Below are 17,989 nucleotides of genomic sequence, written 5' to 3' on the forward strand. Positions count from 1 at the left end.
CACTTGGGCATTACCATACACTCCATTTTAACACTGACATACTCAAGCTCGAACACACTTGGGCATTACCATACACTCCATTTTAACACCGATATGGTCAAGCTCAAACACACTTGGGCATTACCATACACTCCATTTTAACACCAAGAAGGTCAAGCTCAAGTTATATTCCGCGGTGCATTGAATAGGCTTGTGGGTTTTGTCTATTTGTGTTTCAGCCTGATAAAATGTGTCGTGATATGAACAACAACTCAGGAAAGCTCTTCCACTATCGCATCACAGTGTCTCCACCTACCAACTTCCTGGTGAGAAATTTACTTTTTTTCTTTCTTTTTTTCTTTGCCTTGAGTTTTGCCTACATGTGCGCCTCCTTTTCTTTGGCTCTCATCCCTCCTCTCACCTCTCTTTATTTCTCCATGCTATTTCCCTCTTACTCTTTCAGACGGACCGGCCAACTGTGATTGAATACGACGACCATGAGTACTTGTTCGAAGGCTTCTCCTTGTTCTCACACATGCCTCTCACAAGCGTAAGTGTTTTTCTCTCCCCCTGTGTGTGTGTGTGTGTGTGTGTGTGTGTGTGTGTGTGTGTGTGTGTGTGTGTGTGTGTTTGTGTGTTTGTGTGTGTGTGTGTGTTTGTGTGTGTGTTTTTTGTATGTGTGTGTGTGTGTGGCAGCACAGAATCTCTCATTCCCTCACACACACACACAGTTACTGACGTTCAAGTGTCTTCACTTCACTTCCAAAACTCCGAGTAGTCGGAATAAACAGAAGAATGGAACTGGAAAATGAATGAAGGATTTTTCTGAAAAGATAGAATGACTCAGGGGATTTTCACAGCAAAGCTTGACTTACCATCTGAAAGCTGTGTGTTTGTGTGTGTGTGTGTGTGTGTGTGTGTGTGTGTGGTTGATTTTGGTTTTCATGTGTTCTCATTGGGGTGGGTCATAGTCCCGTTACTCCACACCTCTTTTTTCTTATCCCGCAACCTCCTCAGCCCACAGTGTAAGCAGGGAAAGCATCAGACCATTCTGTACTCTGTGTGTGTGTGTGTGTGTGTGTTTGTTTGTTTTCTCCAAAATGCAGCGATTGTGGCCTCAACAACTCTGTGAGAAAAGTGTGCGTGCGTGTGTGCATCCATGCGGGTTTGTATTTGAGAGAAAGAGAGATGGTTTGGCATTGAGCTGCCTTTCCAGACAGCATATACAAGTGGAGCGGTAAGGGATTTAAGCTGCGCCTGCTGCCTTAGAGAGGAGAGGCGAAGATAACGGGAAGATGAAAGCAAGGGAGTAGGAGTGCTTCTAAGACCAGGATTCATTTAGGCGTACAGGAAAGCCCTCCTTTCTGAGGGGGTGGAAGGGGACGGCAGAGAGACGGAGAAGTTGAAATTGCGTACAGGTCTGATAAGTAGACTTGTTGTTGGGGTCCATTATCTTACTTAAAAGAGAACGGAAACCAGAAAGCACCATTTGAATTGGAATATTCACAGTGAAGGAAGTAAAGCCTCCATTTGTTGTCCAATGTCCCAAAATCCTCAAATAGCTGAAAAAGACTTCCTTCTTTATATGAAGTACGCACTCACGCACACACACAGGCACAAACAGAGGCCAGGTGTAAGCCACTGGAGCATGCAGGTAGATGGTGCTTCATGTCTGTCCTCCCTGGCCCCCGTCCCTACAGATTCCCCTGTGCAGAGTCATCCGCTTCAACATCGACTACACCATTCACTTCATCGAGGAGATGGCCCCTGAGGTGAGGACTATTCTTTCGCTTCGGTCTGTTCAGTTTGCTTTAAATTCACTGCATTTCGACACCCACTCGTTCTTTTTCCAGATGTAATTGAAAGTGAATTTAACCAAGATAGATACAAATTATTGTTCAAAGAATCTTGTGAATAGTTATCCTTTTTCTCAGTTGTGGCATGTTATTCATCTCATTGATTCCAGAACTACTGTGTCAAAGGCCTCGAGCTTTTTGCCGAATATCTGTTTAAAGACATCTTGGAGCTGTATGACTGGAATCTCACAGGTAAACACCCCTACACACACACACACACACACACACACACACACACACACACACACACACACACACACACACCCCTACACACACACACACCCCTACACACACACACCCCTACACACACACACACACACACACACAGACTGATTTAGGTGCATGCTGGCACCCTTAATCCTTTATGAAAATTGAATGCTGTATTGGTGTGTAATCCACATCTAGTGTTTGAAATGTTGCAGCTGTAAAATAATGAATGTCCCTCATCTCTAACACTTTCTCCTGATCAGAATCTTTTATTTCAGCAACCTGTCCATCTACATTACACTATGTCTCTGCTGCATCACACCTTCCTTCACATTTTTCTCCTTTCCCCTCTCTTTGCTCCTGTCCTCCTGCCCCCCCACCCCTCAGATCCAGAGTCCGACACTGAGCCTCCTGGCTGTAAGAAGTTCCATTTTATGCCGCGCTTTGTCCGCTTCCTCCCAGGTGAGTGTGCGAGTGCGATTGTGTGCATGAAAGTGCTTATTTATGTCTCACATAAAGGTATGTGTTTGGTTGCCTTAATTAAATGAGTGTTTTCTAGTATCTCGGGTTTGGCAAATCTGTTTGAAGTGACATGTGATAGAAATACATTTTCTACTATATATTGGAAGACACAGTCATGGATTTGTCAGTCATGATCCAGGTTTAATCTTGAACAATGACGGCCATCATTGTGTGACAGAGCTTGAGTTCCACTCCCCAGCTTCACCTCAAGATTATCTAACTACTTCTTAAAAGACAGGCTGTTATATACATAATGTTTAGGGGTGTAGCCATCTATTCAAATAGGCCATGGCTGCAATACTCTTTGTCCCGGCCCGGAGGGGGAAGGGATTTCTCACCTCCATCCCTAGGCCAAATCAAAAGAGTCTCACCCATGAATGCTTAAATGCTATTAAAAGTAAAATTTATACTAGGTACAAATAAGATGGACTTATTGACTATGGCATATCATTCTAACCTATGAATATCAAATAACCGGTCCCTTCACATGTCAGTACAGTCCTACAGTGAATCATACACAAAAATAACACTCAGTTTATTTGCATCTCTACATACAAAGCCTTACAAAAATACTCAGAGCTGTTTACTTTTTTCCCATTTTGTTATAGTAATTTTTCCCGCATCAATCTAATCTCAATACCCCATAATGACAAAGCGAAAACAAGATTTCAGACTTTTTAGCAAATTTATTAAAAAGGAAAAACTGGAAATATCACACTGACATAAGTATTCAGACCCGTAACTCAGTACTTAGTTGAAGCACCTTTTGCAGCAATTACAGCTTTGAGTCTTCTGGGGTATGATGCAACAAGCTTTGCACACCTGTATTTGGGGATTTTCTGCCATTTTTCTCTGCAGATCCTCTCAAGCTCTATCAGGTTTGATGGGAACTGTCGGTGAATGGTGTCGGTCATTTTCAGGTCCCTCCAGAGATGTTCGATTGGGTTCAAGCCAGGGCTCTCGGTGGGCCAGTCAAGGACGTTCATAGAGTTAACGCTAAGCCACGCCTGCAGTGTCTTGGCTATGTGCTTAGGGTCAGTGTCCTGCTGGAAGGTCTGTGGTCCCAGTCTGAGGTCCTGAGCACTCTGGACCAGGTTTTCATCGAGGGTATCTGTTCTTTGCACCATTCAGCTTTCCCTCAACCCTGACCAGTCATTCAGTCCCTGCCTCTGAGAGACTTCCCAACAGCATAATGTTACCACGTCCATGCTTCACCGTTGGGATGGTATTGGGCAGGTGATGAGCAGTGCCTGTTTTCCTCCAGACCTGACGCTTAATAATGAGGTCAAACTGCTCAATCTTGGTTTCATCATTGGTTTCATCATTCATGATGGTGCTTTTTTTTTTGAGCATACACCAAGCAGGCTTTCCTGTCTTTCACTGAGGAGAGGCTTCCGTTTGGCAACTTCTTCCATATCCACACAAGATCTCTGTTGCTCAGCCAGAGTGACCATTGGGTTCTTGGTCATCTCAATTACTGAGGCCCTTCTACTCTGATTGCTCAGTTTGGCTGGGCTGCCAGCTCTAAGAAGAGTCCTGGTTGTTCCAAGCTTCTTCCATTGAAGAATTATAATGGCCACTGCAGCAGAAAAGAAATTGTCATTATGGGTATTGAGTGTAGATTGATGAGGGGAAAAAATACTTCAAGCTAGTTTAGCATAAGGCTGCAACAACAAAATGTGAAAAAAATGAAGGGGTCTGAATACTTTATGAATGCACTGTATGAATTCATAACATGGAGTGTGGCTCCCCCTTGTGGCAGCGATGACAAATAGCATCCCCTCTCCGAATGTGACCACTGTTATCTACAAACCTCCCAAAAAGTCATGTTAAGAAACATTTCTAACAAACACATTTGTGCTCCCTCACAATAACATTTGTGTGGGAGTGCAACAATGTGATTACACTCGTAAAGTGTTTCAGGAAAGCTCCCATCGGGGTTGGACAGCAGCGCAGAGGCAGTTGACATTGAAGGCCAAACTCAAGTGTGTTTATTCACTTAGAGCCCACCAATAGACCATTCTTGGAAGCGTTTCATTGTGTGGTACAGAGCCTGTTGGCGTTTGGAGAGAGCTCCCTGCGCACGCCCACATATGCGTACATACACACACACACACACACACACACACACACACACACACACACACTCTCCAGCATACTTATCCAGACATTGAAATCCAGACATGCGCGCACACCAACACACACACACGGACAAGCACGTTTGCTGTTGAGAGCCACATAAACAAACAACCTTGGGTTTCTGTTTGTTTATCTTCGGGTTATGTTTACCTTGTGGTGTTATGAAGGGTGGTATATGGGGGGGGGGGGGGGGGGGGTCTTTTGTGTCTGTATGTGTGTGTTATTTCATGTTTGCCTGGACGTGGACTGAATGGGTTTTGTGACTGTGTGTCCATTCGGATGTGTGCATGCTTGTTTTGGAGAGTCGATCAATATTTCATGAGTGTCCATTAACCTTGCTCTGTGTTTGACTGTGTGAGCTCTCTGGGGAATGGCCTTGTGCTCAAATGGGAAGTGTGTGTGTGTGTGTGTGTGTGTGAGTGTGTGTGTGTGTGTGTGTGTGTGTGTGTTGTGCGTGTTTGATCTGCACACCTTTCCTTCATTGTGCAGAACTCTCCACATTCACACACACACACACATATTGTGTGCGTGCTTACTTGTGCGATTCTAGTTATAGAGCTCCAAGATGTCTTTATAAAAGATATGTATGTTTGGATGGGGACATTAAGGCATGCACCGTGTGTGTGTGTGTGTGTGTGTGAGTGTGTGTGTGTTTGTTTGTTTGTGTGTGTGTCTTATGTGTTTATAAGTATGTGTGTGTTTATAAGTGTGTGTGTGTGTGTGTTTATGTGTCTGTATGTGTTCATAAGTGTCTGGGTAGAGTGGAATAAGTGTTGAGCATGCATGAGATGTTTAGTAAATCATTTATTTTTCTCGGTGTGTGTGTGTGTGTGTGTGTGCATGTATGCGTGTGTGTGTGCATGTATGCGTGTGTGTCCGGTGTGTGCGTGCTTGTTTGCGTGTGTAGACGGCGGTAAGGAGGTGCTGAGCATGCATCAGGTGCTGCTGTATCTGCTGCGCAGCAGTAAGCCTCTGGTTCCTGAGGAGGAGATCGCCAACATGCTGCAGTGGGAGGAACTGGAGTGGCAGAAGTACGCAGAGGAGTGCAAGGGCATGATCGTCACCCACCCCGGCATGGTGGGAAAACACAAACACACACACACACACACAATCAGACTCACAATCAGACTCACACACACACTCACTCACTCTTATCTATGGTTATCACTGACTTGAGCACCTATTTTCACTTGGATTTTAAGCTTGGTGATGGTCTTATAAGTGTGCACAGATTCATGGCTTTCTATTGAACAGAACTCCAATACATATTGTCATATAGGTCTCTCTTTGCACAGCCAAACATCTTATAATGATGTACTTATGTTTTAATACATCCTGTGTCGTGTGTGTGTGTGTGTGTGTGTGTGTGTGTGTGTGTGTGTGTGTGTGTGTGTGTGTGTGCCTGCACTTTCATCATTCAGAAACCCAGCTCTGTGCGAATAGACCAGTTGGACCGGGAGCAGTTCAACTCTGATGTCATTACCTTCCCCATCATCGTCCATTTTGGGATCAGACCAGCTCAGCTCAGCTACGCTGGAGACCCTCAGTATGAAACACACACACACACACACACACACACATACACACACAGAGAGAGAAGCACACAGACATGCTCTCATTCACACATAAAAATATCACACTTAAAACATTTAAATCCACATGCAGTGCTACGCCTCTTTGCTGGATTTAGCTGTGTCTGTCACCAGAAGTAGGTCAGGTCAGGCTCTGCAGCCAAGGGGAGAGTGATACTGCTGGGCTCCACCTGTGTCAGTGTCTGTCTAAGCATGTGTATTATATTTTGGGATATCACCTGTGTTCCTATAAGCTCCGCAGTATGTATCAAGTATCAAGAAACAGAAAGTTACGCAGTATGTGTTTTAGGGCTTGGCAATATGGCTAAATAAAGCTCATATACTGAGGAAAATGGCAATATCGTTTTTTTTTGTCATATCAAAATAGTTAACACAGCATACTGTCATATCTACATAATTGCATTCAATTGAATCCAAAAATAAAACCATGCCTGCACAGCATATCTTAAGTGTCATCGAAGACAAGTTGATTCAATGAAAAACTGTTAAACTAAGCAACCAAAGATGTAAAAAGAAACAATTTTGATTGACATGATCACAGAGAAAAATCTTGTTAACTCGCAACTGCAAAAGCAGTGTAGGACCGTTGGTTTTATTTATGAAGATTTACTGTTTGTGTGGTAGGACATTTCTTTGGCGGAGTCACACACTTTTCAAGCAATTTGAAATGAAAAGGACCACAGAAATGCCTACTGTTGCTACCTATTCCCTATTTGTTTTGCATTGGCTCACCAATACTCAAGTGACCGCCTACAAACAAGCGTATTACAGCAATGAATGGCACTACGAGATAACAGACTCCCATAAATTGTTTATTTGTCTGCTTCAGCAGAATGTGGTGTGGGCGCACAGACCTGCTTTAGCCGTGAATGTCTCCGATACACGAAAGTCCGCCTTGTAGCATTAGAACAATTTGATTGGCTGGTCACCATCATATGCCTGACAATCAAAATGACATTTATTTGTTTACTGACACTGCTGAGGGGCATGGTGAACTCTTTAAAGGGCGGAGCTCAGACTGAAGCTTCATGTAGAAAGAAACTTGTTTGGATAAAGAAAAAAACCCCTTCCCCCCATTTCCTATGCCCCTGGTGGTTACAGAGGTGTGTGTGTGTGTGTGTGTGTGTGTGTGTGTGTGTGTGCGTGTGTGTGTGTGTGTGTGTGTGTGTGTGTGTGTGTGTGTGTGATAGAGAGAAAACTGCCCTGTCCTGACGGGGTCAGTTTTTAATGCACACAGATGATAACCTGCGGAGCCTATATTGCGCATATTCGATATTACAAATATGGTAATTTCTTACATCTTGCATAAAATGGCATTGAATATATCAATTTTTTTATATACTTCCCAGCCCTAGTGTGTGTTTGTGTTAGTGTGGGCCTGTGTGTGAGAGGGCGGTGTTAAAAGCTAAAAGTGACCCAAGACTGAAGAGTCATCATCACTCTCCTACTTCATTTCTTTGTCGATTCTCTTCTATGTGTGTATTTATATTAAAAATGTAATAAAGGAATGTGGGGGAGTGAGAGAAGGACAAGGGAGAGAGGGAGAAAGGTAGAGAGACCACATCATCAATCGGAGGTTTTGCTAATGTTCACTCTCTTTCTGTGGAATGTTCCAGCAGCCTGAGACCCCTCTGGTTTTATTAGTATTCTCTCCCCTATGGCATCCCAGCATGCCCACAGGCTTCCTGCAAGTTCATGCTGATATTCAAACAGGGTCAGACTTAATAAAGGTGGCGGAGAGGAGGTGATACTAATGTGCTTTGGCACTGTGTTTGTGTGTGTGCGCACAGGTATCAGAAGCTGTGGAAGAGCTATGTCAAACTACGCCACCTGCTGGCGAACAGTCCCAAGGTCAAGCAAATCGACAAGCAGAAGCTGACACAGAGAGAGGTGGGTGTGAGCGTACACACACACACACACACACACACACACACACACACACACACACACCTGCCACAGGACTGTAATATATGCTATATGTGAGCAGCCACACATTTCCTTTTACACACTGCAGTAAAGTGCAGTGCCGGATAAAACACTAAATCATTCTTGTACTGTGACGGGCCGCAGTTGTAGTCATTGATTTAGTACTACAAGCAAACACACACACACACACACAAACCTCCTTCTTAGCGCCTTTGTGAGTGACTGCCGCAGCCAGGCCACGAATGTGGACGTGGTGATGGAGGTGAAAAAATAATTTGCCGGAGCAGTGGTTTCTGTTTTAAACAATGCACAATATTTATTTCCTGTCCAGGTTGCAGGCATTAGCAATTGCAACAATACTTACAAAACAAGATTCAATGGCAAAATGTAGCTTAGCAATATTTACTTAGAGAAACAATTCTACCTCACAGCAGGAAAGCTGTCCTTCTCTCTCAACCACACAACGGGCACTGGAACTTGACGCTTCAGGCCTAAAGGCCTACCTAATAACCTAAATTGGCCTAATAGGGCTGACCCATGAAAACGGGGAAGCATAGCACATCTTGCTCACTATTAACAAAATAAACCCATTTGGTAAATGTATGCAAAATAACATGTAAATATTGTCAATCAAATACCTATCAAATACAATAGCCGATATCCCCAGAATGTATACTAACTAACCAGTATGGGAAAGTGAGAACACCAGGAAGTGTGAGTATGTATGTTTAACCGGTATATGGACGCTATAGGAATGCAAATGGGAAATAGTTGATGAGATAGTGGGTACCCAGTATAAAACAGTATAACTTCGAGATGGCAGAGGTGTAGGAAGATGTTACCATGTATTAACTGTACTAGTGCAGTGCCCATAGGAATTATGCATTCTGTAGTGTTAGCAGACGTAGGTGTAGCTGTTGGGTAGTGTAATAGCAAGACATATTTGCACATCGGAAAACCTCTCTCATTGCGTCAGTAGATGCATGAACGCATGGTCACTGGTCTAGGCTAACCAGCAACGTTGAATAGAAAGCTAACTCTTATACAAATACATCAAAGTACAATATACTACTTAACATGGTAATGAGAGTTGGTTACATGCCAGGCCCATACGCATCAGCTGGGGTAACATCTATGACGACGACTGTTCTATGACTATGACATCATTCACGTCGCGCCGGTCCGCCCCTCTTTCTCTGAATTGCTAGTGCCCATAGTGCCTACGACAAACGATAAAAGACAAATATGTCGCGAACTATGAATTCAGAAATCTTCAAAATCAAGGATGCATAGGTTCATGACATGCGTAAGCTACATGCAAAATCTCATAACTAACGTAACTAACGTCAGGGAGATACGCCCTAGACAGACTGACTGACAAACAGACAGACAGACAGACACACAGAGATTTCTGGATTTATAGATAGATTTATCACGGCAGACCAAACAATGCGTCTGTCCGTGCATGAACACCAAACCGGTGGCACCCAACACAAACATACCCTCACACCTTGTAGCAAAACAAGCACCACAAACCCACAAAACACTATACAACTCTTTCAAAAAGTTCATTAAAGTCCATATATTGCGATCACAGGGGAGACTCTGTGTATGTGTGGCTGCGTGCCTGTGTGAGAATGAATGGAGTCTGTCGTCTTTTACTCCCGCATTTACGATAAAGCAACAAACAGTCCACAAAGTTCATAGCAGTCAGTGCGGGCACATGATGGCAGCACTCCGATCCTATCCGATTCTCTCCATGGGGTCTCCATGGGGGGTTAACTGCTCTATCTCAAAGCACATGGAAGTGACAAAACTAGATCAGTTCAAATCAAATGCGGAATGTTTACATCTGCTACCGTTGATTATACAGTAAATACGTTGTGAAATGAAACAAAACCGTTGATTATACAGTAAATACGTTGTGAAATGAAACAAAAACACACCACAGTTAAAGTTGTATTAGTATTGATTGATTCACATCGATATGAATGGATTACATGACTAACAACGGGTGGAAAAGTAATAAGAAAATATTTGTTCACTGAATTAGCGCGTTCTGTCCCAAACAGTTGCGTTCCAGTTTCTAAGTTTCACTTTCGCTTTCAGTATTTCAACGTGAATGAGAGGGAGCACAAGAACTGAGCGTCTAGCAGCGTTTATCATATCATATACATTATATATGATGCATGTATATGTCTGTGGGCACGATCTCAAGCACGTGCAAAAGTTGTTGTTGTCCAATTTGAATCAGATACGAGAGACACATGCGCGCCCAGTCCAATTACCAGCGGAATCGAATCGTGTGTCTGGGGGTTTACATCGGAGTCCAGTCGGACTCAAGTTGGACACAATGAATCTAGTTCTGGGGAGTCACATGTGTCCAATATCCAATTTAAATCGGACTGAAATCGGAAATTGGACGCATGTGTCCACACTGAGTGAGAAGGGAAATGTTCACCTTCTCACACCTTTAAGTACAGAGAGAGTGTGTGTGTGTGTGGGTGGGTGGGTGTGTTTGTGTGTGGTCAGTCTGTTGTCTGTTGTCTGTGCTGTTAGTACTTTGTGTATGCTCCTGTCTATGAGACCAAGGAGGAGAGACAGACAGACAGACAGACAGACAGACAGACAGACAGACAGACAGACAGACAGACAGACAGACAGACAGACAGACAGACAGACAGACAGACAGACAGACAGACAGACAGACAGACAGACAGAGGCCAGGGCTTTGATCACTGACTTTGTGGAACCAAGTCCCCAGAGACCTGAGGTCCCTGTCCCTTCAGCATCATCAGCCAGTGAGACACACACACAGACACACATATTCAGACATAAGACACCAGATACAGTACACACACACACATACACACACATACACACACTGGCCATGTTGGCCTGTTCAGAAGCCTTGAGGGTGGGCACTTTGATGGGATCAAACACTGTCAGTGCAGACTCCGAAACACACACACACACCACACACACAAGCGTGTTCACATGCATGCACTCTGTGTGTGTGTGTGTGTGTGTGTGTGTGTGGGTGTGTGCGGATGTGTGAATGTGATTCACTTTGATGCAGAGTTCAAAGTGGAATGACATTATTTATGCATGCCTTTGTTGTCCTTATTTCCTCAGTGCCACGAACCTGCTGTTCGCCAGCAATGTACACACATCATCATACAGACAGAGAGAGGTGGAGAGAGAGAGAGGTGGAAAGAGAGAGAGGGAGAAAGAGAAAGAGATGGAGAGAAAGAAAGGGAGAGAAAGAAAGAGAGAAGGAGAGGAAGTGAGAGGGCTGAATTGATGAGAGAGAAAGAGATAGACAAGCAGAGCCAGACAGTCTGATAAGGTAAATGTTATTATTATTCAAAGGCAAATGGTCCTAGACAGACTATTTGCTTTGTCAGCCATACATCTACAAACACACACACACACACACACACACACACACACACACACACACACACACACACACACACACACACACACAAGATGGTCATCTGTTGCAAGGTGGGGGTGCATCCAGAGTCTGTTTGTGCAGATGTGCACATGTCGTGGAAGTTGTGTGTATCCAGTTTGTATGTGTGTGTCTGAGCAACATAGAGTGAGTGTGCTTGTGAGTCTACGCCTTGCTTTCATCTAATCATTGGGATCTTTTGGAACGCCAAAAATTTGACGACCGTAGGCCTATTAGTAGACACCAATGGAGGAATGTGTGCTGAAAAGCTTGAGAGATTTTTTTAAAGTCATTTTGTAATAGGTATTATTCATGGCTTTGGAAGTTGTACTCGGACTTGAATACAATTACCTGACTACGGTTTCCCACCGACAAATTGATGAGTAGATAATGCATTATTTGTAGTTATGAAGTATGAGGATTCACATTTAGAGATGATTCGATTGGGTGCTTTTGTCTTTCTGCAACAGGTCCTGCTAGGCTAGGTGTTTAGCTGTCATACCACACATCTCTAATATCTTCCATCTGTGTTTTTGTTATGCACTTATGTTTTGTTCTTTTTGAGCATATTACAGTAGCCTAGGTGTCCAATCACACATACAGGGGTTGGACAATGAAACTGAAACACTGGCCAATGTGGTGTTTGAGGTTTTGTGCCTAAATATGCGTGGCCCTCACTGATTTCACAGAGTGTGAAGGTTGAACTAGCAGAGCAATAGCACAGCTGTAATACTGCAATTCACAATTCAGACATATGAAAAGAGGACATTTTGTTGCTGCGCGTCTCACTAGTGCATCTGAAACAAGGACAGCTAGTCTTTGTGGTGTATCGAGAGCCACTGTATCCAGGGTAATGTCGGAATACCACCACAAAAGACGAACCACATCAAACAGAGGAAGCGCTCTGAAAGGGATGTCCAGGGACTAACCCCAATTGTATCTAAAAACATAAAACCACAGCCGCCCAACTCGCTGCAGAAGTAAATGCGCACCTCGACTCTTCGTCGGGAGCTCCACAGGGTCAGTATTAATGGTTGGTCTGCTATAGCCAAATCTTTTGTCACCTGTGCCAATGCCAACCATTGGTTTCAATGGTGCAAGCACACAGATCTTGGGACAATGTGAAACATGTATTGTTCTCTGATGAGCCCACCTTCACTGTCTTTCCCACATCAAGGAGAGTTACAGTGTGGATAAGTCCTAAAGAGGCTTACCACCAGGACTGTTGTGTGGCCAGAGTGAAGCACAGGTGTGGATCAGGATTGGTTTGCAATATCATGGCATTCCCTAGGCCCGCTACTTGTTCTAGATGGGCACGTCACTGCCAAGGACTACCAAACCATTCTGGAGGACCATGTGCACCCAATGGTTCAAACATTGTACCCTGAAGGTGGTGTTGTGTATCAGGATGATAATGCACCAATTCACACAGCAAGACTGGTGACAGAGTGGTTTGATGAACATGAAAATAAGTTGAACATCTCCCATGGCCTGCACAGTCACCTGATCTGAATATAATTGAGCCACTTAACGGTGTTTTGGCAAGAGGAATGGCTGAAAATCCCTCTGGCCACGGTGCAGGACTTGTATCTGTCAGTCCTTAGACGAATTGATGATTTATTTGCAGCAAAAGGACACCCTACACCATACTAATGAATTATTGTGGTCTAAAGGTGTTTCAGTTTCATTGTCCAACCCCTGTAAGTCACACATGCAGGATGTTATGTATTTTGGCGAAGAATAGAAATATAGCGCGAAGCAGCGACGAGGGGGCCAAGCAGCCCCGCAAGGCATAGTTGCCATGGGAACTTGATGCCATTATGTCAAGGGCATGGGAGTTAGTACTCACAGCAAGTTTCTAATCAATTGACGAAAAACTGAAAGATATGAGCCTAACTTCCTGTTTGCCGGCTACGCAGCCGAGTTTCGATGGCCTATAATGGACAAACAGTATCAACATTTCGAAAGCCACCTAATTGTTTCAGGCACAACAATGTTCCTTGCTTTCATCCCTGCAAGGAGCAAGCTGGTGCCCCCTTGTGGATGAGTGGTGCTAGTGAAAATGAACAGTCCTAACTACTGTGCAAGCCGTTTTTAGTCAACACACCCTTAAGCCAGAGACACACCGAAGAACTAGCGGCGATGAAGGCTGACTATTGCGCCACCTCACATCGCCTGTGTCTATGCCAAAAAGTGGCACTTGAACACACCGCAGAGACTACTGTCAATGGCCGACTAGTACGTATGTTCTGCGATATTTATTTACAGCTCTGTTTCGGTGCAAATGGGAATTACTTTAAGTGTAACTTTGGGCATCTGCACTCACAAACAGGAACACCGTGAACTGATGGCCAACCATCGGTCTGGTGTTTCATAGGCTTATTGCTGTACCTTGTTCTGGTGTGTGTGTTTGTGTGTGTGTGTGTGTGTGTGTGTGTGTGTGTGTGTGTGTGTGTGTGTGTGTGTGGTGGTGGTGGTGGTGAGAGTGGTACCTTAATGGATGGCCTGCTGTTTGTCCACACGGATGTTTGATTGGCCTTCTGTCTGAAGCTCTTATCCAATCAACTGCCCACAGTCACAATCAGCACCATGCTACACACACCAGCACGAGGCACAAATTACTGGCCTTCAGAGAATTCATCTGCTGTGTGTGTGTGTGTGTGTGTGTGTGTGTGAGAGGGTTTTTGAGTGTGTGTTTGAATGTGTTTGTGAGTTAGTGCTTTTGTGTGTGTGTGTGTGTGTGTGTGTGTGTGTGTGTATATATGGGGGTGGGGGTGGTCTGACGGTAATCTTGAGTGTCTCAGTTATTGTGCCACTCATGAGATGCATGTGTTATCTTTGTTTATGTGTTGTGTGCCTTTGTCTTAACTGATTTTTGTGCGTTCTGACATGTATCTAAATGTGTGTACGCCTGTTTATGTGTTTGACAATGAGTGTTATCATTAATGAGTTTGTGGGAGTGTAAACTGATTTATGTTTTTCTTTCTTATGTGTGTGGGTGTGTGGGTGTTTAGGAAGCTCTTCAGAAGATCCGTCAGAAGAACACCATGCGGAGAGAGGTCACTGTGGAGCTCAGCAGTCAGGGCTTCTGGAAGACTGGCATCCGCTCTGATGTCTGTCAGGTACGCACACACGCGCACGCACACACTACCAGAGGCACATTCTTCCACATACACACATCTGACATGCTCAACAGACACACACAAACACACCGTACAAAATGTAAATCTCTCATTCATCTTTCACACACACACATACACAGACCTCATCACACATTTCTCACACGCTCATCACACATACCCCAGATGCTCTCAGCTCAAATACACACACACACACACACACACACACACACACACACACACACACACACACACACACACACACACAACCCACTGTACACACACATTATTTGGCACTGTTATCCTTTCCATCCTTTTTGTGCGGGGCTCCAAATCATGTGTGTCCCTCCTTTCTGAGATTGGAATGGATTGGTGCGTGCCAAAATGAGAATTTTTTTTCTCCCAGTCTCATTCCTCCTCTATTACTCTCATCCTCCCTCTCTCTCTCTCCCTGCCTCTCTCTCTCTCTCTCTGTCCTCCCTCGTTCCCCCCTCTCCTTTGCCTTGGTCCTCTGATTGGGTTTTCATCCTTTGATCTGTCTCTCTGTTGGAGCACTTCTTAATAAATAATGACTGCCTGATTGATTTCTGTCTCCCCATGTTCCTCTCCAGCCGTTTTTTACCCCCTCCATTCTTTCGCTCCCTCTCTTTCTATTACTTATCCCTCATCTTTGCCTCTATATTTCTCATATCTTTCGCTCTTACTTTCTTTTTCTATCTTCTAGTTCTATCTGTCTGTCTTTCTCAGTCTTTCCTCCTTTCCTTGTTGTGCCCTTATCTCTGTAATATCTTTTGCATGACTATGATTCGCATTCTCATCCAGTATCTGTCTGTCTATCGGTCTGTGTGTCTCTCTTTCTATCTCTCTTTCTGTGTGTCTGTGTGTCTGTCTGTCTGTCTGTCTGTCTGTCTGTCTGTCTGTCTGTCTGTCTGTCTGTCTCTTTCTATCTGTCTCTCTTGTCCCATCTAACTCGACTACTATTTGGGTTCTAGATATGCTGAGTGTGTTCTGTCCACCAGATGTGTACTCTCCAATCTTAAACTCTGTGATTGGTTGGGTATTATAGAAGGTTGATATCTGTTCTTCGTGTTCTGTGTGGAAATGTTGTGTGTGTTCCGTGTTCCCAGCACGCCATGATGCTCCCGGTTCTCACCCACCACATCCGCTACCACCAATGCCTCTCGCATCTGGACGAGCTCATCGGCTACGTGTTTGAGGATCGCTGCCTGCTGCAGGTGAGAAATATGTGTGTGTGTGTGTGACAGGCAGACAGATGTGCACACTTAGGGTTTGCCTGTGTGAGTTTGTTTTAGTGGTTATAATTGGTGCTAGTCAAGTGGGCTACAGAGGGCTCTCATTGGACCTTCATTCATTTGCTGATTTACTGCTGATCTTGCGCTCTCTCTCTCTCTCTCTCTCTCTCTCTCTCTCTCTCTCTCTCTCTCTCTTTCTTCCTTCTGTCTCTTTCCTTCACAAACACAAATACACACACACACCTGGGTCTTTTTGAAGAGTAAAGCACAGCAGTGAGTGGGCTGAAAGCACAAAGCTTCCCGCAAATAGCTAGGGCAGGTGTGTGTGTGTGTCTGTGTCTGTGTGTGTGTGTGTCTGCGTGTGTGTTCCTCCTCCATGTACAGCCTGTAGCAGTATTGGAGAGCTGTCACGCTCTGATGCATCACCAATCAATGAGTTTTATTTGGGCCCAAAGAGGAGCAATATAGAGGCTCTCAGTCGTCACCGTGTGAAGGTCTTCAGAAAGAGAGAGGGGGAGAGAGACTGGTCATCAGAGGAACTGAAAGAACTGAAGGGTTAGGAAGAAGAAAGAAAGAGAGGAAGAGGGTGTGTTTGTATGTGGTCGTCTTTGGTAGTCATGTTCTTGAGGTGGCAAAAAAGCTATTTTTCACAGACTTCCTACTGCAGGAATGGTATATTGTGTGTGTGTGTGTGTGTGTGTGTGTGTGTGTGTGTGTGTGTGTACGTGTGCGTGTGTGTGTTCGTGTGCGTGTGTGTGTACGTGTGTGTACGTGTGTGTGTGTGTACGTGTGTGTGTGTGTGTGTGAGACAGAGAGAGTCCATTATTGATCTCTTTGCTGCTCACTGATGTTGTCAGCTCTGTTGCGCTGTGTGTGTGTGTTTGGTGCATGGTTGCACCTGATAATCCGAACCACTGCTCCCTGACCTCCAAACCATACAGGTCTTCTTCCCTCTACATGTCTAATAGTATTTCACCCAGCAGCCCAAGGCACTGAGTGCTGTTCAGAACAAGCAGGTCTCTAGAAATGGATTGAAGTTGAGTGGAAGTGGCAAGTGTTTGATGAAGTGTGAGACCTCTTCTCTTCTCTTCTCTTCTCTTCTCTTCTTTTTTCTTCTCTCTCCCTGTCCTTTGTCTCCCTCTCTCACCATCCATCTTCTATTCCCCTGAATTTGCTTTTCTCCTTTTTCTTTGCTATCTTCCCCACCCCTCATCTTTTCTGTCTTCTCTTCTCTCTCCTCTCTCTCGTCTCTCTCTTCCCCTCCCCTCTTCTCTTTCTCTTCTCTCTCTTCCCCTCTTCTCTTTCTCTTCTCTCTCTTCCCCACCCCTCATCTTTTCTGTCTTCTCTTCTATCTCCTCCCCACCCTTCCTCTCTTCTGTCTTCACTGTCTTCTCTTCTCTCTCTCCTCTCTCTTACCCTTTACTCTTTGTACAGTGTCAGTATGCACCAAGGGGTAGAGCAGGGCATATGGTTTTGACCAGGGGGGGGGGGGGGGGGGGGCTTGGGCAGGCACACTGCTGAATGATTCAGAGACACACACACACTTTGACAGACAGCAGCAAAGACATCCTGTGGGATTTAAATAATTCAGCCGTACGATTCAAGTCCTCAATTTCAGATTTCCTCTGTGTGTTTGTGCGTGAGTGTGTGAACATACGTGCATGCACATGTACCAGTATCTGTCTACCTACATCAGGGAGTATTTATACACACACATGAGTGTTATGTCTTGTAAGTCCCTAAAGTCTGTGTGTGTTGTGTGTGTGTGTGTGTGTGTGTGTGTGTGTGTGTGTGTGTGTGTGTGTGTGTGTGTGTGTGTGTGTGTGTGTGTGTCTGAGAGTCCTTGCAACCCTCCTTCCTCTTGGCATACACATAAATACGTAATTATCTAAATAGACAAGCCTAAATAAATAAATACGTTTTTGGGATGATTGTCCCA

At 44.5% G+C, this 17,989-nt stretch overlaps 1 protein-coding gene across 1 annotated transcript in view; it reads left to right on the forward strand.

Annotated features, from left to right (window-relative positions):
- The window catches only part of drosha (drosha ribonuclease III), a 91,125-nt gene that overhangs the window by 13,615 nt on the left and 59,521 nt on the right, over positions 1-17,989 (forward strand). Inside the window, exons 7-16 of the mRNA XM_080855302.1 lie at positions 219-305; positions 443-529; positions 1,680-1,751; positions 1,946-2,027; positions 2,430-2,504; positions 5,611-5,780; positions 6,125-6,249; positions 8,086-8,185; positions 14,693-14,800; positions 15,925-16,032. Coding sequence (XP_080711428.1) covers positions 219-305; positions 443-529; positions 1,680-1,751; positions 1,946-2,027; positions 2,430-2,504; positions 5,611-5,780; positions 6,125-6,249; positions 8,086-8,185; positions 14,693-14,800; positions 15,925-16,032 — 1,014 coding nt within the window. The remainder of the gene's footprint in view (positions 1-218; positions 306-442; positions 530-1,679; positions 1,752-1,945; positions 2,028-2,429; positions 2,505-5,610; positions 5,781-6,124; positions 6,250-8,085; positions 8,186-14,692; positions 14,801-15,924; positions 16,033-17,989) is intronic.

The sequence above is a fragment of the Sprattus sprattus genome (genome assembly GCF_963457725.1).
Source record: "Sprattus sprattus genome assembly, chromosome: 17".
Taxonomy (NCBI): Eukaryota; Metazoa; Chordata; class Actinopteri; order Clupeiformes; family Clupeidae; genus Sprattus; species Sprattus sprattus.